This window comes from Symphodus melops (assembly GCF_947650265.1).
Source record: "Symphodus melops genome assembly, chromosome: 10".
In the NCBI taxonomy this organism is placed as follows: domain Eukaryota; kingdom Metazoa; phylum Chordata; class Actinopteri; order Labriformes; family Labridae; genus Symphodus; species Symphodus melops.
Genome location: NC_136700.1, coordinates 8,726,661 through 8,749,592, shown reverse-complemented (window position 1 = coordinate 8,749,592; position 22,932 = coordinate 8,726,661). Strand labels below are relative to the sequence as shown.

General features: G+C 39.2%; 1 protein-coding gene across 2 annotated transcripts in view; it reads right to left on the bottom strand.

Annotated features, from left to right (window-relative positions):
* Positions 1-22,932, bottom strand: part of LOC306830450 (roundabout homolog 2) — a 50,429-nt gene that overhangs the window by 26,521 nt on the left and 976 nt on the right. For both annotated transcript variants that reach the window (XM_079353971.1, XM_079353972.1), the window contains exons 2-5: positions 13,495-13,821; positions 3,335-3,492; positions 1,948-2,068; positions 1,718-1,856 (exon numbers count right to left, since the gene is read on the bottom strand). In XM_079353971.1, the coding sequence (XP_079210097.1) occupies positions 1,718-1,856; positions 1,948-2,068; positions 3,335-3,492; positions 13,495-13,821 (745 nt within the window). The remainder of the gene's footprint in view (positions 1-1,717; positions 1,857-1,947; positions 2,069-3,334; positions 3,493-13,494; positions 13,822-22,932) is intronic.

Sequence of the window (22,932 nt, the reverse complement as noted above, 5' to 3'; positions counted from 1 at the left end):
AAATTATGATGGTATTCGCTGTGTTTTTCTTCTAAATGGCCACATACCAATGCAGTGCTGAAGTCTCATTTTTCATTTTATTACCAACAATAACCTATTTTAAAAGTGAATAAAAACACTCTTACATTAGAGTCACTGTCCCTCTGTGGTTCTATTGATCTTTAAAAGCTTTTCTGCCTTTTCTTCTTATCACTGCCTGATATTTGAGCACCACAGAAACAAACAAGACCCCCATGAAAATTTAAACTTTTTTTGTTTTGTTTTGAAGGTTGCCAACACTGTCAACAAATCAGTGTCTTTCGAAGATTTCACAGCTCACACACCAAAAGAGAGTGAGCGATAGAATTCAGCGACTCCTTTTTTCTTTTCAGTTTGACATCCCTACTTGTGCATGAATGATAGAAGGTGCATCATTTTGTTAACAACAGCAGCAAAAATTAACAACATTAACATTTCTGTCAGCAGTTTTATCTTTTGGTATAATCTCTCTTCCACAAATTAGCATCACAATCTCTACTCTGTATATAAGTCTGAATCTGTCTGTTACTGTTTCACATCGGCCCTGTTTCTGTCCGATCCTCTTTCCTTATATACATCATCTTCGATATCATGTTATTCAGCTTGTCTCGCCCCGCCTCTTCTCTTGTTTCTGCTTGACAATATTGAAAAGCACATTTTTAATAAAGTTGCCAAAATAACATAAGTCTTGAAATGTTTTTTTGAAAGTCAATTTTAATCTGCTTGTGTACGAGCCTTGTTAATTATGTATAGGGAATGAAAGCCACAGAGCATGTGCTAGATGCTATACTAGCAGCACATATGCGAGAAGGGAGATGGCTTAGCTTAGCATAAGAAGCAGTAAACAGGAGAAAGCAGCGAGCCTGGATTTAGACATTTGTCAACAAAAAGCCTACCAGCACTTAAAAGCTTACATCTTAAGTATAGATTAACTAACAAAATAGTAAGTGGTCCTTCTGCTACCTCGTGACACTGAGTTTTATTTTCATCTGAAGCCATGACTTTGGTACAACTCTCTTCATCTAGCTCTGGCCAAGAAAGCAAAAGAAAGAAAAGAGCTTTTGAATTCCAGTAGATGCTTTTCCAACTTCTCATTTTCTTTAACGTTCATTATCACTACATGTGTTTGTTTTTGTTGTTGTCATTGAATCTGATTTCTAGTCTGACTTTAAGTAAATACGACTGAGAGAGCAGTACTTCAGAGGAGGATTTATTCTCTAACTTAACAAATAATGGCACAACTACAGAATTTAATTTCAGCTCTACAAACAGCATTAATAATACGAACCTTGTCAGCCTACTGTGTAATTCATGGCTGTGTAATACACAGGTGATTGATGATGTCGATGTTTGTGATGAAATATTTGTACCATTGAGCTTGACGGAAATAATTCAAGAAAAGCCTTTGCTAAATATACATCATATTGGGTTAAGGAGGAAAAGGGATGAAAATGGTCACAGGAGGATCCAGCCTGCTAATGAATCCTCTTTGGTCTTTTTCCATTTATGAATTTTTATTAGCAGACTGACAGACAGGCATGAATTAATGAACAATTACTCCACATGTTTTCTGGGTCACATGAGTTTATGTTCCAATACACCAGTCTCTTGTAACTCAAGATTTCTTATGCAGTATGATGTTCATGCATCACTTGTGTGACTCTCTATTGGCCTGTGCTCGTGTCTTTAACTCTCTGACCTCCCACGGGGTAGCTCCCCTTCCTCCCTGCGCCATCGCACTGTGGGGGGAGGGTCTCCATGGACCTCGCACAGAAAGTCCACCGTGTCTTCCTCCATGACCACTTGGTTCACCGGCCTTCGTACCAACACAGGACGTTCTACAGGAAAAAGCGCGGTTCGACTGTAAGTTTGTGTTCCTTCAACAACTTCAAGCCAACAGACAAACATTTACTAACTCGAGCAACTTACCGTAAACCACTAGCTCTGCAGGATCACTGTCCCTCTCGCCAACCATATTTGTGCCCACGCAAACATACATGCCAGCATCACTCTTCCTGGTGTTAGAGATCATCAGCTTGCCCCCACGCATCTGAAAAGCAGAACAGTAACAGCTCAAGAGATCAGTCTTCAAGCTCTTTTGAGTGATGACATTAGATAAAAAAATATTTATCAGCATGGTCTTTATGGAAAAATAATCCACATTTGGATTACTTTTTTTTTTAATATAAATTTCCTTCATCAAAGACATTTGGTCTATTTGGTATACTAATATTTAGATTTGTACGTTATTTAGTGCATAACTAAAATGAAGTACTTCAATTTACTGTATGTTATGAGACGTTATGATGCTGATCCACTAAAGTTCAGAAGGAAAAATACAGTACTCCTGTCCCTACTACATTTATTTTACAGTAAGGATTAACAAATGACAAATGAATCTTAAGAATAACATGTTATTTACAGTAGCATATCTTTTTAGCAATACCCAAGAATACAATACTTAATCTGAAACTAATGACATTTCACCTGTTAAAATTTCAATGCAGAACTTTTACATGTTATAGAGTACATTCATGGACTTTTGCAAGTTTTTTTTTTTTTTTTTTCTAAACAATACTTGAATACTTTCTTGATCACTGATTTAGAAAATCCTTCCAACAACCATCAGACATAACATCCAGATGTGGATTTATTTTACACACAAGAAAGAGAATTAGAAAAAGCAGATCCTAAACATTTTCCAGGCCAAAGAAAAGCAACATGTCCGCTTTGCATTACTTAACCCAGTGAATGTTTATCTCTATATTTCTCTCGCTGAAGACATTCAGCAACGGTTTGAATGCAATATCAAATGTATTTGTATTTTTATTTGAGCTATTGTTTGGTCAGATATTAACTAGTATAAAAGTAACCTCTCGCAATATTTATTCTCCCTCAATTACAAAAGACTAAGACAGAGTATTTGATTATTATATCATATGTTATAAATCCTTAGCTATAGGAACAGCTTAGGCTACTGCAGACTAAACTAAATCTTACATGTGTTGTGAGTTCATTTCATTAATGGGGATAAATAATTCCCTAAAGTTGCTGGGTAATGTAGTGAAATTGTCGGGAATACTTTTAGCCACAGATTCAAAAGCACTTGGTGCCCTGGTGTGAATTTATGGCATCAAATCTGAGTCTTTTTTTGCCATTTATGGGGATTTTTCTTCAGCATTTGCTTCAGTGCACAACATAGAGTGTCTAAAGGGCTTAAAACCTGCAAAAGCATTTCCACTTGTTTTTTTTTTTTTTCTTGTTTTTTTTTTTTTAAATGGCTGCTTGGCTTGTTCAGTATTTCAAGGGAACTCACAGAGATGCGGTCATCCTTGTTGCTGACTCGGACATTGTTGCGTTTCCAGGAAACAGTGGGCTCAGGGTGACCACGAGGAGGCACACACTCCAACACTGCAGGCTCACCCGCAGCTACCACCACGTCACTCGGGGCCTGGCGGAAATCATCTCTCAGGACTGAGGAGAAAACACACAAAGAAAATCTAATTAGTTTCAGAAGCCTCGTCCGTGTGTCTGATGTATTTAAAACAAAGCCTGGAAATCAGACCGACAGATCGGTGAGCAGACACAGCAAAGAGCAATACCATCAAAAGAAACACCAAATTGCCTTGGATATCATTTTGACTTGTTTTCTTAAACACCATCTTCTTGTCGAAGATTGCCTGAAAAAAAGCTTATTGAGTGAAAGTCGATTATTGTGTTTGCATGTGCATGACTGCCCAAATCCCTGGCAACAACGTCCTTGTTAGACAATGCTCTAATTTTTTTCCAAGCCCGTGTCCTACTCTGCTGTCTCTCCTGACAGAGCAGATGAATAATGCACATCTCTTAGTCCAACATGAAGTAAACAAATAACAGCGCATTCATTATTTAGCTCATGTGTGAGGGAGAAAAAAAAATGGCCTTTGCGTTAATGAAATGATCGTGTCTCTGATTCCAAACGCTTTCTGACAACTCTGAAACACTCTGAATTGAATAAGCTCCAAACCAAAAGAAAAGCTTCTCCTCATGTCATCTCTGAAGTTTGCTCTCCCGCCACCCTGCGTATGACGCCAGGATGAGGAGTCTTTGACACGGCCACCTCTGATATCTTCTAATCTTCTGCTGTGATTGACAGATGAAAGCCACAGCATGAACTGTGCACTGGAGCTTTCTCAAGAGACCTCCTGTAGGATGGAAACTTATACTCCAATGCTGACAGGCTCACAATTTCAAACACTAACACACGCACACACACACACACACACGCACACACTTTTACTTATGCCGGACCACATCCGAAATCTGCACTGGCAAAGTTTTTCTTCCTCTACAAGTGTATTATTACAACATAATCAGTAATCACTCAATTCAACCTGCTTTACACTTTCATAAATATTTGCTATCTTTTTACATATAGAAAAATGGCTGATTGCTTTCATGCACTTCTAAATCGAGAATGGTGTTCTGAAGCATTTATAAAAGAGCATCCATAATCAAGCACAGTCGGCCCGTCCATGAGGGTTTGAAGATTGTGGCTTGAACTTGTTTTACATAAGCTGCAAACATCATTATGTCCAGCAAAAAGATATTTAAACCAATAGCCAAGAGTTGCTTTAAAATGCAAGGGAGCATGTTTTAAGTTAAACCTAAACCCTATCTCACCCCGAACTCTCACCTAACCTAACTCCCTAAAAACAAATCAACTCTCACTAGACGATTTATACTGAAGGATAAGTCCACAAAAGATACAGTACCAGCATCAACTTAACCTTTAGGTTCATTCTTTGGCAACTCGCCTGCTGCCTTTAGCTTTTAGACTAGTTTTTTTGATTGAGTGAACCCGGTATGCAGGTACATAGTAAACACATAGTTTAACTATTTATTTATTCTTTTTGGCCATCAGTAGTTGGACATGCTTTTTAAAGATCTTTGACAGCATTAGGTGGCAATTTTTCTATTTTTTTTTTTATTTTAGTATCACATAATCTGTAGTTTGGAGCGATTGTTAGAACCGAAAACATATATAAATAAAATCACAGTATTAAAAAATTTTGTCCACTCAAAAGCTTACCTATATTACTTTGAGGGGGAAACAACTTAACACTATCTGAGTGTCTTGCTGCTTTTCTTTTCTACGTGAATCATCAACAAGTAAGGAAAGCACCTTGGAAAAGCCGATATATAACCTCTGTTTTTAAATCATCAAATTGACCTCTGAGTGCAGATAACTTTCAGTCGAGCTTTCAGTCAACAACAGGCTGAGACTGTCAGCTGAGGCCAAATGACAAATGGCTACATCTCGTCTACCTGTCAATCATGTGAGCTACGTGCCTAACTATGGATGGTTTTTAAAAGACACACACCCCCGTACAGTGTGTGCCAGTCATGATAATAACTAATCAGACCTATTTTGGTTTTTGTACCTGCAGTAAACTGTATCATTTCTGATGTAAAAACAGCTTTTTTTGGCCGGTGGTGTGTAAGTGACTTCCAGGACTCCTGGCACCAGTCTCAAGCTGACACTCAACGAACTGCAGAATTTTGTATTCTGTATCGGCTTCTTTTTCCAAGACCCGAGTAAATAAAATGTATGGATGCATATCAACTTAGGTATTTCGCAGCGAAGCTCCCAGAGTTACTTTAAAGAGCTTATTTGTTGTGTGAGAACAGAAAGCTTATCAGGTGTAACAACAGAATAACCAATCCACTGGTATTATCTCTATTACTCTTTGCTTATAAGGATTTAGTGGCACTGCAATCCACCTTTAATCGATTATTCTAAGCCTTTGGTTTATTCTAAGCTAATTACTCAATCTATGCAACATCAATTATCCCCTACGTCTGCCAGCTATGTGTCAACATGGCACTTCAGGCCACTAATTTCACCTCAATATTCAGACCATGTGAGCTGGAATAAAACCTCATCTCAAATAACCTCATGTCAGCTATTTACCGACGGGAAATCTTCCTCACTTCACTTTGGAGACGGTAATTGTCTTGGGTAAACAGTTATGAATATTACAGAACTTGAATGAGCAGACTGTTTTCCCTCAGGTCTCAGGTGGACAATGAGTCGGTCTGTGGCATCAATCACACAGCAGCTCTTTCTTTAAATGAATCGATCACACAAATCTGCCATCTTAAACTGAACTTTATTGAAAGAAGAGGAAATTCACTCTCACGTCCCTTCAACTTTACTCGCTCCTCTTTTCTTTCTAATGGCCTGACATTTAGACAAAGGAAAGTGAGAAGTCTTTAGATATGAAGACTCAATCAGTACTTCTAACCTCATTGACATTATCAAAAATTCTCATTAAGCCGGAGTGATATTTGAGTTATTATTCCCAGTCAAACACTGTAATAGTTCTTAGAGCTGTTGATTAAGTGACAATGAAGGAGAAACTTTCCTAATAGGAGTTTGGGGATATGATGTAAAAATATGAACATCTGCCACAACAGCACAATGAAGGAGCCTTCGACACTATAGGCTATTCAAAATGAAGTGTGGACTACAACCACTCCTCCTCAAGGTCTGTTCACAAAAACAACAACAACAAAAAAAACAACTCTGTTCACTTGGCTGTCTGTTTCAAATGCTTTGCGGAGCTGAGGGGCTAATTGAAAGCACTGCATTATTTTTAGACCTCCGTCTGTAAGGCCTGGTTAGATGGCTGCACAGAGACCTTTCTTTCACTGGCATGGTGACTGGAGTGAAAAAGTTATGGGCAGAGAGCTAATCCCTGAACTGCACAGACACACAAACACATGCACACATGCACCTTCTGCATTTGATACCAAGGGTTCTCGGGGCACAGACAGAAAGGAAAGTGGGACATTTGAATGTTGAAACACACGCCAGAGAGCCGAATTATATATCCCTGACATTACAAGCCCCAAACACAGTGCAACACGAGCTCCAAATTTCTCTTTGAAGCTGCGTTCAAGTTAATGTGATCCTTCCTTGCTCTGACTTTAAAGCCCCGCCACACTAAACAGAGTTTCCAACGGATGCTTGTAGGCAATGATGATGATGATCCAAGCACAGAATCTACCAATCTCTTTAAAAACTCTCCTCCCTCCCCGACTCCCGAGGGGCTACTGTCCCTTAACTTCTCAGACATAACATGTCTCTGATGGCCAAATAATCTCCCAAACCATGCTCGGCACTCTCGTTTGCCTCAGTCCATGCAGGGCCTAGAAAGAGAGCCTTGTTACTGTGGGGCAGCTGAGGCTTGACCCTGCTAGTGTAGAGGCAAATCCTAATATTCCCCAAGGCACTTCATGTAAGCTTAAATAATGGCAAAGCAGGGACAAATGACTTTCAGCGCTTTTATCATTATATCTGTGGGTGCTATCCCAGCAAACACCCATTCATTTTCATAACTTTAATATTTCAGGGATATAAAGATTAGGAGTTTAATCTCCCTCGAGAATATTCATCACTGGATTTTTAAGTGACATTTATCTCTACATTACAGCCGAGTGTTGAGCAGAGAGGAGCTCTAGGACCGCAGAAAGGCCATCTGTTAGTGTTACTGTAAAAAATGAACAGAGGGAGTGGGACAGATTAATCACAAGAAAATTGAAATGTAAAACATTCGTTCTTTGTATCGCATGTTTGTTGGGTCCCTTTTAGCCTTAATTGATTGTGACTTTGTCGAAAATAAAAGCAGCCCACGGGGCAAATTACTGAACAGTTCACACACCATTTGCATACCCAGCAGGTTAAAGAAACATGATGGGTTACTTTGACAGGCAGTCAGAGGGGGGTGGAGAGCTTTTGTATTAAACACAAGGTGACAGTGAGAGTCGGAAGCAGACAGAGTGGTCCGGACAGATGTGTGAATGGTTACCATACTGTGTTTATATATGGAGGCTGGAGGCTGGAAAAGGAGAGAGGTTAAAGGACAGCAGAGGTGCACAAAACCTGCTGCCCAGCTCCTATTGTTCCTTTTATTTCAAAAAGCAGTAAACCAGTTAGAGAGGGGGTCTAATCCCATTGCCATGATACTGCCCTGTCACAGCTAATGGAGGCTTTGCCTACAGAGAAGAGAGATTGGTTTAATCCACCTATTGTCTGATTTTGTTGATGGAGGATGAGAAGAGACTCTAGGGCAAACAGCCTTTATGAGAAGCCCATGGATATACATTCCAACACTTTCAGAATAAGTGTGTTGATGTCTCAATTATAAACAGGCATTACATACAGATAACACATTTAGCAAAGCCAAGATTGATAGTTGTTGTGAAGAGAAAAGCTCACATTAACGCAGTCATCCCAGGAGGTGGACGAATTCACAACGAATGAACAAATAGCTATATAATTCCTGTGCATTCTTTGCGACATGATTTTTAATACCTCAACCACTAAATCTCTCGTGTCATGCTAGTAAGTACATCTGATATTTCAACTGCATGATTTTGCACAGCATATGCTGTGAGGAAAACATATCTAAGGTGCAATAGGTAATCTTAAAATAAAGCAAGATTTACAAAAAAGTTTAGCGATTTGGAGTTGTTGTTTTTTTACTGTCTCGTTATAAAAACACTCAACACAGTTACGGCTATTTTTGCATTGTTGATATGCTCCACAAATTTGATTTGGGGGGGTGGGGGAGCGAGGAAACATCTCAACTCCCACTGCATGTATTTTTGAACATAACAATCCCCAAACTGTCTAGAAAATAGAGGGACTGAATTTAAAATTGCTCATGAAAGAATTTTCATGGAGGATGATTTATAGCTATAGTGAAATAAAAAGCAAGCCAACCAAGGAACAAGCTCGGACCAGAAGTTTGATTCCTTCATAATCCCTCATCAGGAGTAAGAGCAACATCTGGCTCTAAAGCCTTTTATACAAGTTGTATTTTTTATTTGTCCTACTTTATTCTAATCCTGTCGCACCATGTGATGGTCTCCTCAATGAGGCAGGCAGACATTAACATTCATGGTTTGGAAATGGAAACTACTGACATTTTTTCACCCTTTTTGCTTTCTTTTAAAACCACAAAAACACAGTTAGGATTTCAGCTCCCTTCCACTGTCTCATTATTCTGTTTTAGTTTTTTTCCCCCAAAAGCCAGGTAACTCAGCCGGTCACGAGCAGCTTACAGTAAAAAGGAAAGAGAGGGGGAAAAAAAGACAGAATAATGACTGCTGCTGGCATTTCCAAGCAAGGCATGCTTCTTACAATGAGGCGCTCTACAATGGAGAACAGCTGCAAAATCATCAAACATCACTTGTGGACCTCAGGGTGCGCAGGACGCATTTGAGCATCACCCTTACTGCTACTGTGTAGCTACAGGGACTAAGAGTACAGGACAAATGTGTCCTTAAAACCCTTTTATGCTTCAACACAAACATCTGTGACTCAGACATGAACTGAACAACACATGTCAATGCTTTATTGTCTTCAAAGTAATGAAATTAAAAAGAACATTTCCACGCACACAACCATGCAATAGCGAACCTCACATGTTGGTTTTCCTTCCCTTAACAGCTTCCTTATCTTTTAGAGTTTTTGGTGTGCCAAAGATTGATTCAATTGTTTTAAAGCTTATGTTGATATCAAAAGATGTAGTCACTAGATATTTGTGACTTAAAATAGTTTCTAGTAATCATATCTGTGACTATTGTAATAGAGAAACCATAAAAATTCTCCCAAATAAGTTACGATTCATAATGTGATAAACACAATTTAAAAATAAATGTCATTAAATTAGAAACGTACTACCAACACAATTTATGCCTTTATGCTGAGAGACCCTATAAACTGTAAAATAATGTATACCTAAATAAGAAACAACACTTTTGTGTGAAATGTTTGACCAGCCCTAACAATTAAGGGGCTGTAGACAATTTTTGGACAACATGTTGGATAATCAAGCACAAGTGTAAGATTAGGGGGGATGTGTATCAGCTCCTCTGAGATTTAAAGCTACCCTTAACACCGATATATTTGTTTCCCAGCTGGAGCAGCTCAAGGTTACTTCAGCAGACACCAGTTCAGCGAAAGGAATAAGCACAAGTAGCATGCATAATTTACCCAACGTATCCTGTGGCTTGAAAAATACACGGCTGAAGTCAGGAAGTGCAGAAGCCTGAGAAATGCAGCGCAATACATAATGCATAATTCACTGTCAATTAATCGGTAATTAATGTGTTTAAAAACCAGGTTACTGTGAGTCCTTCCACTCCTTACTCAGAGACAAACCAACAGTTGAACAGATGCATCCGTGTTAATTACAGCTCAGTGGGAGTTTTAAGCTCTTCCTCCGTCCACCTGTTGTCCCTCAGACTCTTGCTTCACACACAGCCGCCGCCACCGACCAACACACTCACACTCACATAATTCTGCAAGACCACCATCTTAAAACTGGCCGGTCATTAACACTGAGTCCTCCCCTCTCTCCCCTCCCTGCCAGAGCTAATTGGGTCACTACTTACCCCACAGTCAGCACAACCTCACTCAGAGGGGAGGGGGGAGGCTAAGACCACCACCATGCTGTCTTAGCATATGCCCTCTCTGGCCGGAGGCAGTGAGATTAGAACAACAACAGGCACTTATTAATAAAGTTAGTCACTCAGTGCCTGCAGGTGACTCATCCGCTCACCAATCTGACTGTGCGGTTATCTCCAGCTGCACACAATGCCAAACACCATTATCAACAATTTAAAAAAGGCTGTATGATAGTACACGCTTCATTTCTTCTTATATTTGCATTAGTTAGCTGCCTATGGTTCCAAGTATACATTGAATCTGACGAGGCTGTCCCTATTTTTGGACACGAGCGAGAGATGTGTTCATTCAGCCATGAGCTGCACTTACACTGCCAGTAAGGAAGCTTCAATACGGCAGAAGATAAAGACTGTACTCAAATTGCTGTTTTTATGTGTTTAAACAAGGACAGTTCGCCCTTGCTAATCTGTTATGTTCCTTCCGCTAATCAACCTTCTGACTAATCCATTTCCCCATGCCAAAGAGAGAAGCAGTTCAGCCCAGGGCCGAGCCAAGGCTGCACAATAAGGAGGGAGGGAAGACAATGGCACGTGTCCTGAACCAAGGAGGGAAAATAATAGACACAGCTCCTACTGGGAGCGTTTTACTTCATTGCATTTTCACAAAAATGTAGGAGACAGCTCACACTTTGCTGCTGTACTCTTCAGCAGGCGCTGTGCAAAGGAAACACACACAGCTACAAGTGCAGCCTTTGCTGACATGATCTTGTTTGGACACACAAAGAGGACTCTCAGGTAATGTGATAATAACAAGGAAACCATAGGAAAAGGATCCACAGCTCAGCAACAGCGGCTTGGTGTTGCATTTCTAATGTGAGGGGCCAGTAAGAGTTTTTCTTCTGTAGGCCGGATCCTGCTAATAATTCAGAAGTTCAACTTTATGAATGCAAATATATGCTGCCGTTGTTTTCTGTATATAAGATAAACTCAATAACTGTGAGGTATAAAAACAATGTCCTAACAAGTCATTGCCTTGTTAGGAAATCATCATTGGAATCATTTGTACATGTTGGTCATAGTGTAAAGAGTTATATTAATAATACAAGAAACATATTTTATATATATATATATATATATATATATATATATATATATATATATATATATATATATATATATATATGTGAAATGTTGCAAAAGGATTATAAAGGACAGAGGTAGATGTGATTAAAGAAAACATTTACATATATATCAACCTGGGTATTATTCTAATTTGTTGTCCATTTCTTATAATATCAAGTCTTTTTCAAACTTTATCAATGGTATTTGGAAACTCAGACTTACTCTGGCTTAAGAAGCCTCCTACAGCTTTCAAAAAACACTTTAACGTGACAGAAATTATTTCAAACATTTGTCATTGAGTCTGACCGAAAGAAAACATAAAGTAGTCCCCTTGAAATACCCTGGGGCTGCTGTAATGCACCGCATAGCATTACTGATCATCTTTGACACAAAGACAAGTGCTTGGCGGAATGTTTTTCCTGTTAAACCAAAGTGTCTTGAAAGCTGTAGGAGGCACGGAAGCATTAACCGTCTGACGGGGAGCCTGTCAGAATCTGTGAATTCCAAATATGTACATAAGGAGGGCCATGATCCAACCTTTTTTTTCCACCTAATTCTGAGAACTATACCTCAATTTAGGATGTCTGCCAAAACAATAAACTAATAAATAACCACCTTTTTACTTTATGTCCAAAGTTATCGGAGGTTGTATATAGGATAGCAAGTCTTCAGGGATATAGTGGCACTAAAAACTCATTCTGGGACCATAAACACTTAATTGTTAAAGCTCTTTTTATCTGTTGGGGTGCAATCTGTGGACAAAGTGGTACCACTTTTCTCTCTGCTAATCTTGTCCTGTACATGTGCTAGCAGTGTTTTTATTTTATTTTATTATTATTTTTTTTTTTTATCAAAAATATCATCCTACGGGGGCGCCGATAGCTCAGCGGCAGCGACAGCGCGCGTACCATGTTGCGAGGCCTCGCTCCTCGCGCGGGCGGCCCGGGTTCGCGTCCGGCCTGTGGCCACTTTCCCGCATGTCTCTCCCCACTCTCTCCCCCTTTCCGACTCTATCCACTGTCCTCTATCAATAAAGGCAAAAAGGCCAAAAATAAATCTTTAAAAAAAAAAAAATATCATCCTACTTTCTTTGAACAGTGAAACATATCAGATTCAGTCACCAAGAATATTTGCTTTGGAAAATATAGAAAATAAAGGCTGTACCTACAGCACTTTTTTTCACTTCGTCCCTCACTTCCTCCCTGGCAGAAGACTCAGGCGTTAAACAGCTACATATAAATGACCAATCTTTATGCTAATGGTTTTGTTTGCTGTTGTAGGTGACAAAGAGGCATCAGTATATGTTTCGGTCTATTTTATAATATATAGAAATCCTTACAGGAGCTTTAAATGACAATGACCAAACAAAGTAATGAAGTGAATCAGTCACATAGTTGGCTTATCTGAGCAGTCATATTACAATACAGGACTGCAATCGAACATTGAACTTAACTTTGAAACCAGTAAAGTGTTGCCTTTCTGGCCATTAATAGAACACGTTTCAGACCTGCAGGCAATGTCCACTTCCTTTTATATTGAATTAATCATTTTTTTATAAATACAGAAATGTCTAAAGACAAACTAGATTATTGTCACAGAAGCCTAACTTTGGAACAAGTCCACAGGCTTTTTGTTATTACTGCATTTATCTCTGTCCATACCACCCTGTTTTTAGATGGGGCCTCCTACAATCTGGTCGTTTCATATCGTCATTTTTAAGCTCAGCCAAACCTCCAGTGGAGGTCTATAAAACAGCAAGGTGGCTTCAAATGGATCTGGGACAGGGCTGTGAAGCTTCTGCATGCTGTGCACGCACACACATGAGCATGCAGTGCATAAAAAGTGCGGAAGCATACACACTTTGAGAACAAATACCAATAAAAATTAAGGCCTTACTGGCAACGTCGAGTGACGCATTGCGACTGATGGCTTCTCCCAGGTAGTTGCGGGCCACACATGTGTAGACGCCTTCGTCTGGTTTGCTCCGTCGTCCATGTACGATGCGTAGGAAGAAGAGAGAGCCGCTGGGCAAGAGCATGCGATGGGAACGGGGGTCATCTTTGTCAGTCTCCACCCGCTCACCATCCTTGTACCACTCGATACTGGGAGGGGGTCGGCCCTCTGCCTTACAGTTAAGGGTGGCAGGCTCCCCCTTGGAGACGATCAAATCCGATGGGTCTTCCACAATCCGAGGTGCACTGTCTTCAAACCGAGCCCGGGACCCTGTGGAGCAAAGATGAGGACAAATGTTAGCTCTTCATCTGACTCCCTGCCATCCATGAAAATATATAATCTCTTTGTGACAGGACAGATGCACAGCGAAGCCATTTAAAAAGGCAAGAATATCCTCTGTTAGAGGTGCTGTTTGTGTGTTGGATAAATGTGTGTGAAGCGAAGCAGCAAATCGTCTCTTTTTGAAGGTTGACTTTGAACGCAGGGTAAGACATTTTCCTGTAACAACCTGTTCCTTTCAGATCACTAAGTTTGATACCCATTTGTTCAGCTATATGTGTCTGTTCACAGAGGACCACCTGTACAGAGGATGCAATCACCCATGTGATATGATAATGGCCAATCCCTGTGTCAATCAAGAATCTTGTTGCAGAGGTAGAGATGAGATGATAGTTTGTGGAAAGCAGAGAATAAGACAGGTATACCAACAGTACACATATCAAAGGAGAAAGACCCGGGTTTAGAGCATGAGTGAGGCAGCGAGATATAGATAACTCTCTAGGGATCCATTACTATTCTTCCTGGGCTGTGAGGGAAGACTCACTGCTTTGCTTCCTAAGGTAAGCTTTTAGAGCAGACCAAATGTTTCGACCAGTGTGTTACAGTTAGAAAAATGAATAATTCAAAATGCCAGTGCTTTTAGTTTGGTTCTTAGGGAACAGATGGTCTCTCCCTCACTCTTAAAAAAAAAAAAAAGAAATGGTCAGTGTGCCACTGATTATTGTGCTGCCCTGTTTGAGGCATTATCTTCAGCACATAATCTACACTGCATGACAATCCTCTATTATTACTAGACAAGAGCAGTGAGGAGTAACCCAATGACACACATGTTGTTGTTGCTGCTGCTACATTACACTCAAATCAAGAGGCATGGGGATAAACCCTCCCTTTTCATCTGTAAGCAGATTTATGTCTTTTCATGAACTGATTTCAATGCGAGCCAGGAGTTGCCATCATGGCATAAACCTGAAGTAAACATCTAAAGAGCAATCTGAGCGCTCTCAGCTAACACCCAGGGGTCACAAACCAGGACAGCTCAACACACTAATGCAGGATGTGGATGAATACTAATCGAGCCATTAAAATGTGGCATGGCACCTCGAGTCAGTCCTCACAAAAACAAACACTTGTTTACAATCGGAGCGCAAAGTGTGAATTATTTCATGCTGGTCCTGAAAACTAATCTTTCAAGGTATTACAATGTCATTTTTCTTGGAGCGTTTTCTATCACATTTATATGTCATCTCTGGAGAGTTTATGAAAGCAATATCAAACAAGAGGGAGAGCAGATGTACTGGATGTCAGCGTGGCTGTGGTTCAAGTGAGATATTGATTTTATTCAATAGTTTCAGAAGCATTATATAGAAGTGAAATCATCAGATTTTTCTTTTTCAATCAATATGTTTTGCCCCAGAAATACCTTATTAATGTGTCTCCATGTGATCACTGGCCAGCTACTTTTGTATTATGTACATTTGGCTACATGTCCTGTGTGATTCCTCCAGACAGACGTGTTTTCTGTAATGCTTTGACAATATACAGGACAATTAAAGTTATACTCTATAAAAGAACTTATGCCTCTCGTCCAATCAAATTGCTTTGTTGGAAGTAACTAATACTGCATGAGCATCATTTTACTTTGGCTCAGAGTTTTTAAAGCGTGTACTCTCAGTTCAGATTCCCAACTCATGTAATGCAGTTACATCACTGTGAACCCTGAACCCTTTCATCAACATCATAACAGGATTTTACAGCAAAAACAAATACTCAAGATTACTCTACAGTTTTTTCTCTCACTAAAGAGTAGGACGATGTACAATGAATGGCATCAAAATACTGGACCGTCCAAAATACTGGCTTTAGTCATACCATTATGTTTGAACATGTCATACTAGTGGCTTAATTGCTTAAAACATTAAGATTTGGCACATGAATATCTGACTTTACTCGACAGTGAAGATATTTCCTCAAAGAGTTCATTAATGCAACGTTTGGATTTATGTTTTGACTCTTCTATAAACCCACAAATACCAGTTACAAAGATGATGCAGCACATGTCATGTGACTCTGCTGAAAGTTTATGGCAAGCTGTTACAGAGCAACGTTGTCCTCATCATGTTTATGTTCTCCACCAATTTATGAGGGTCACCCAAGAGACTCGTCACGATGCCAGAATGTTTCAACGTCGTCATCGTTCCAACAAAAAAATAAAAGTATTAGGAACTTGATATGTGGGTGATTCCTTGTTATTGCTAAAAAAAAAATTGCAGACAAACTCCTGCACACCGTCTACTGCACAATTATTGAAAAGTCTATTTTTACAATTTAGACAATGCTCTCTACTGCAGGACATTTTTTTGACATAATCGATCATTGAAACGTTACTCTCTAGTTGTGTCTGTTTACTGTTTGGCGGAAAGCTGGTTGCATGACGTTCTCCAAGCTTTTTAAGCTGAAAGTGAAACTATGAGAGCAGTAAGAGCGACCCAAAACACAAAGGACAAACAAAAGGCTGAAATGCATTAAAACTCTGTGTAAAGCTTGGGGCAACTGATGAGACCTTTGTTAATTCTCCAAGGATTGGCCCTTACAAGCTACTGCTTTCACTTTACACATCTAATGATAACATGAAAAGTGGAAGGGGCTTTAATGTTTGTTTTAATGTTAAAGGAACTCTACTTCCTCTAAGGGGCTTTTAACTTTAACTTGCTCTTAATTTTAATCATTGATATACAGTAGTTCTTTTAATTAGTGTGGCTGCTTTTGTTATTTGGTTTCCTGAATAAATAAAGTGAAACTCATTTAGTATTTGTTTGATTTTGTTTAATTATAACTGTTCAATGTTTGGTTTCATTCACAGGACTCCCTCTTGAGACGAAAGCCTTGGTTTACACATCAATGCACTTTAACACCAGTTTAGTTCAAAACAATTATTACAGATTATTCAGAATGATAAAAGGCCTTTACATCAAGGGTTTTGCTGTGATACAGACATATTACTTTACTATTAAAGCACTAGCATAAGTTCAGTCAGGACGACTATAAGTATGTGCCTTCATGGTCAGGTCTGTCTCTCATTCAACCCTCTCACTCACATTTCCACTGTTATTTCACAGATTTCTCTTGAAATTGTGTGCCAAAGCCCTTCAGTCAAGACTCTATTTTATCTATTTTGATAAAATAATTTTCATTGTTAACCCCCCCCCCCCCCCGATTGAGATACATATATGTTCTGTGGTACAACAAAACTATCAATCTGCAAAGAAACACACTATTAGCCAATAACAATGGATAAACCCATCATTGTTTATGGCAGCCATATTTGAGACTCTTTTGTGTTAAGTAACCCTTCTAGTGTTGATGAGAAGTAGCTCTCGTTGTAATCTTGGTTGACAGCACATATTGTTCAGTTCTGGTTGCTTTCAGTTGGTTTGGCTATAAAAAAAGACGTGTTCTTATTTAATTTGGTGCGTTCATTATTTGAATGACAAAAGGCACTTTTGAAAACCATTTTAAAAAATGTAGACGCCCCCATCTTTCAAACGAAACTGAGACAAATAGATTGTATTAGAAGTACACTTCCTTCCAATGACATAAAAGGTGATGGATAAAGATTGAGACTTAATGGGTGCTTATTACTGTTACAAAAGAATAAATGTGCTTCTATGATGTGTTACTGAGAAAATTAGACTTTTCAAAAAAGTTTACTCAGACATTTTCAGGTGGCAAATGTGACAGCTACAGCCAGCTTCTCTGCATTCAATAGAAAGTCTTCGTCACCTTGAACATGACAGCAACACATTTTCTTTCTGAGGAAAGGACATTTTCATTGTAATGTTGCCTCCATGACAGGAAGATTGTTGTGTAGTGGTTGAAAGCATCTTTCAGGAAGAAAAAAAAAAAACTCTTTCAGCCACACCTGTGACACGGAAAAATAAACGTCACAGGCGATAATGGGGATCGGCTCATAAACACGGCCCATTAGAGCTGGCGGTAGGCGCTCAGAGATATCCAAGTGCAAGAAGGAATTTAAAGTGTGACGTGATTTGTGTGGAAAAACACTAATCCGGGGCATTCTGGTGTGAAATCACTTTTAAATGTACAAGGGATAAACAAGAAGGGAAGGACATCGCTTCCTCCTGCTGCGGTTTCAGAACAATTTACAGACACGCAAGCGAAGACGCTTCAAATACTGCTTTTGGTTCATTCAGGCATATTCTTAAAACTCAGAGCTTTGATGATGTTTCTGTGATTAACAACAGCTTCAATAGGACAGGCTATTTCTATTTGCTGCACATTCATAGTGTTTTCTTTTGTTTTGTTGCTGAACTAAAAGATTGCAGGTTCATCTAACTGCGCTGATTTGTTTCTCAGCAGCAAATAAAAGAAATAAAGCACTACTGTACAGAGAACAAATGGAAAAAAAGAAAAAACAACAGGAGATCAGAGCAGATTTAGAACCAAATAAGATCGCAAAAATCACAACATCACCACACGTATTGAACCAAGAGGCTTCAATTGAAAGTCATAATACATTGTTAAACCCAGGAAGGTAACACACATCGTCTTTGTGCCGACACCACATCATTGCTGACGGATCAATAAAGCTCTTTTAAACACATCTTAACTTCGAAGAACCTTGCAGTCCTTCGGGAGGGGTAGAAGAGAGCAAAGATAATCCATAAGAGTGAATGGCAGTCAACCTTGAGCTGCTGTCCAATATGGAGGGGGGGCTTTGTGAATGAGAGCATGCCAGACTCATGCAAGGTTATCACTCTATAGAGCACTCTCAAGGCAACACTGTGTACTAATGAATGTGTCAGGGAGAGAGAGGCAGAAGAGCATTTTACAGAGAAACAGATGTATTCAACAGCTCTTCTTATTTTACTTACTCATATTATTCTTTGTGTTTTTGTGTACTGGAGTGGTGTATTATACCTTGATGAAAAATTACATTTTTTAAGACTATAAACTTCAGAGTGTAAAAGGGAACTTTGGAAATGTTTGACGCAGACTGGTAATTTTGTTTTCCTATGCCTTGTTAGTCCATAATTCGAGTTTATAATCATGTTTCTATTGAAGAGCTCATTGCTTTACAACTGCATCAACTGTTTTATGGTTCGTTGATTACTCCATGGAGAAAACCCTACAGACAAAACAGCAACATAGTCCTAGAGTCTTCAACTAGGTTTAAAAAAAGAAAAAGAAATGAGTTCTAAACTTTACCTAACCGAAACAGTTTTTTAAATCATCAAGCTGTTAACATAACTATTGGTACTGGTAAGAATGGGCATTATAATATAGGTCTTAATGGGGATGCCTTGACTGTTGTTGCCAACCTCAAGTGGACACCCAAGGAACTGCAATTTTTGGCATTTCTGTACTGGCTTCCCTTTTTCAACTCTGGAGCTTTCCACTAGTAGAGTAGAAACACAGCATTGACCTTCCATCACCTTTCAGTCAAAGGACGCTCGTTTACATTGAAGAAACACACCTTTTCAAAAGGAGTCATGTTTCTGTCCACCTGGCTGGTGTAAATTATTAAGTTCACTCTCTTTTAGCTCTGTTTTTGGTCTCCACCAACAGCTGAGGGAAATGCATGCCTTTTCAGCAGCTAAAAGTGTCACTATTTACTGTAAACTAGCAAGCTATCGACTTTTTCAGTCTCTGTTGTTTTGAGTTGAGCATTGAGTGTGCTGTGGGGGCTCGAGAGCTTTTCAGCGCTGTTGGAGAAAACTAACAGAGTGAAGTTTCCGCTCATCTAGTCATAATATTTTGATACTGTATTAATATTCATTTGATGTATTTTTATAATGAAATGATGATGACTCATTTTTGACTCATCTATTATTAACATATTAGTAAGTAATAGGGGCCAGCAGTGATATTGTGTATTTTTTTTCTTCAGTGCATAAACTTAATTAATTAACTGTGTACAAGGGATGATAATGGGTGTGATGGTTTTGTCTCTTTTCAGAGTTTTGACTTAATTTATTCTAATCTGATCGTGTGCTTCAGGCTTATTTGCTGTGGTAAATGTCAAGATTGAATGTGATCTGTAATAATTTATTTATAGATTCACAAAGAAAAAATAAATCCAGAGAAAGCAAGCAAACACTGTCAAATAAGAGTCTATTAGTAGTGCATGCAGCTCTGATAGACATGCTATGGCATTGTTGCTAATTGCAAACTCAGACACACGCCCACATGTGTGCTCAAGGCATCTCCTACATTTCTGCCTCATTGAACTCACAGAGTTAGCAGGCCAAGAGCTGAGGGGGTGATCAAGATCACGTCTTAAAACCCTGTTGATCCGAGCTGTATATGGCGTTTCTTGGCTCTTAGCTGATGCATTGCATAACGAGGGGCGCTTTCATTAATTAGTGTGTCTAAATATTAACCTCGCATCCCCCCCGGGGGCACGAGTGTACCGCTGTCACGCTAATGTGTGAAAACATCAAAGCCTCCGAGGGGACGTCTCTGTCTGGCTGCAGATTTTGTTGCCTTTTAGCGACAGCCAAGCTCAGAGCAAAATAAAACATACAAAAAGCTGGACCTGTCTCAGCTCACGGCTTGATATCTGCTGAAAAACACAACTACCTGTTGGGCAGACTGCTCAGAGTCTAAGTTTCAGTGCAAGTTAAATTAAGACAGAAGCAGCTGGCTGGCAGCTTGTCTGAGGGGCTGGTGGCTGTCTGCTGAGATTTACTCCTGTCTTTTTCAATTTTAATTCATTTACATACTTGAAAAGGCCAAAAACATTCAAGCAGTTCCTCATGACATTGCCAACTAATCTCTGCGGGAGGGCGATAGTGTGTCAGTTGAACTAAATTTCAAAGCAAAGAAGTCAGGTTTTAATTTCTTCTGGCAACAATCAAGGCTTTTTGAGCCTTTGTTTGGCGACGTGCCCGTGATCTCATCTCTGAATGATGTCATCACTGACTGTACCAGAAGTGGGACATCATCTAGCGACATGACTCAAGCCTGTGGCACATTACAGGACTAACCAGCTTCTACAGAGATTTCATCACCCGGTTGTTTCATCAAGAGGCACAGTGAGAGGCTTTAGTCAGCTGTCAGCCATGTTTGTCACAACGTAATGAGCAGGAGGACAGAGTTGACACAAATCGCCGACTAACGGTTGTTTAGCATCGATTAGTTCCACACTGAGCCGAGTCTGAATGCAGCTCAAGATAACGAAGATTCAATGAGATGTATTAGGGTCCGCACTGATGCCGCATTAATTGAGATTGTGTGTGTGTGTGTGTGTGTGTGTGTGTGTGTGTGTGTGTGTGTGTGTGTGGGAGACAGCTGCTGTGTGAAATCAAATGCAATTTGTTAAGGGCACTTGTTGTTTAAGCACACAATCACACAGAGCATTAAGAAAACACAAACAGAAACCCCAACAATGCATAGAAGAGCCAACAGGAAAGATGTTAGAATAGCTGGACTTCACATAAACAAAACATATGGTGCTATAACACTCATATATTTTATTTTCTCCGTATGAAAACAACAGAATAAATTTCCCTAAGCGGGGTATTTGCTGAAACAAAACTCCCACAGAGTGCAAAAAGCCTGCTTAAATCCTCTTCTCTCAAGTATTTTTATTAAAAGACACTTCACCCAACAGTAAAGTGTGGTATAATAGAGGTGGGAATAAGAGAAAACCCCATTAATAGGTGACGGCAGATGGTGTGGGTGTTGCAAAGTGCCTTTAATGTGAGGAGGTGGCACTAGTTTATACATAATTATGAGACAGAGTAAAAGGAACAAAGTATAACACATGACCATGAAGCTGTGTATCGTAAAATAATTATAGTACATCACAGAGGAGATGGGAAATAGAGCAGTGGGCAAATTTGACGAGTGGATAAATATGTACTTATTCAAGCTATAAAGGCATAGAATAAGAGTTCCTCATGGGAGCTTAAAATGATTCAGCAGATCGTTTTGGTTTATCGTCCCTCAGCTACTGTTTCACACCACTCTGGCTGCTTTTACAAGTTACAGCAGGTTGATGTTTTCTATGAAAAAGATCTTAAATTCTATGCCACGCCAACTTCCCACACCTGACACCAGACAAACAAATGAAGCAACATGCTTGCAAAAAGTATAGTTTTTTACAGCTAAAGAGGCAAAACAAAGTCCCTCAGGAGTTGGTGGAGACCAAAAATAGAGCAAAAAGGGGTGACGTTCAGATTTGTCTAATATTCTACAGATAGACAGAAATGTGGCTACAAACACAAATGCAACTTGTGTATTTGGGGACCCCTGTTGTTTACTGTTGCCCTTGAGTCATGAGTTGTCTGTATGTTTCCTTGATGTTCTGTTTTTAGTTAGTTTTTCATTCATTTGATTTTTTTTTTATAAAAATGTGTATTTTTAATGAGCTATGTGCAGCACTTTGTTTAAAAGCATTATGAATATATGTATTAATATTGGTTTTACCTATTTGGAGAAAGAGAACTACGCTAACAAGTCACATGCGTCAACAAATAAAGTTGGTTTCCTCTGCCCCATCCTGGCCAAAAGTTTAGCTTACAAACTGGTGCACATGCTAACAAAGGGGGGATCCAGTAATGCTGCCATGTGGTCAAAAACTCCACAGTGTACCTTACAGTAGGCATGTGTTTGTGTAAATATATCATAATCAACTAACATGATACTAATAACGTAGGTTGATGCATTTCAAGTTTCAGGGACAAAAAAATGTTGTATTAGTCATGATTTTTTTTAATGGCTTCATTTTCTGTTAAATCCACTCAGCCAACTCCAGTTTCATTTATTCACTCCTAAATAAACAGAAAAACACATTTCATACAGAGTGTTCTGTCTTCAATGTGTGTTAAAAGCCATATACTTTAATATGACAATAAAATGAACATATCTGCACTCAAACAAATTGTTTTTTTAAGCCCTGTTTTAATTTGGGGTTTGAGATTAAAGATCAAAATATTAAGCTGTTATAAGAGCAATGGTTGAAAAAAAAAACATATAATCCCTTCCTAAACAGTAATTAAAATGAGCTTTAAAATGATATTTTTAATAGTATGTGTGTATGCTCAAACCTCTTGGAAGAGTGTGGAGAAGGTTGTGGGA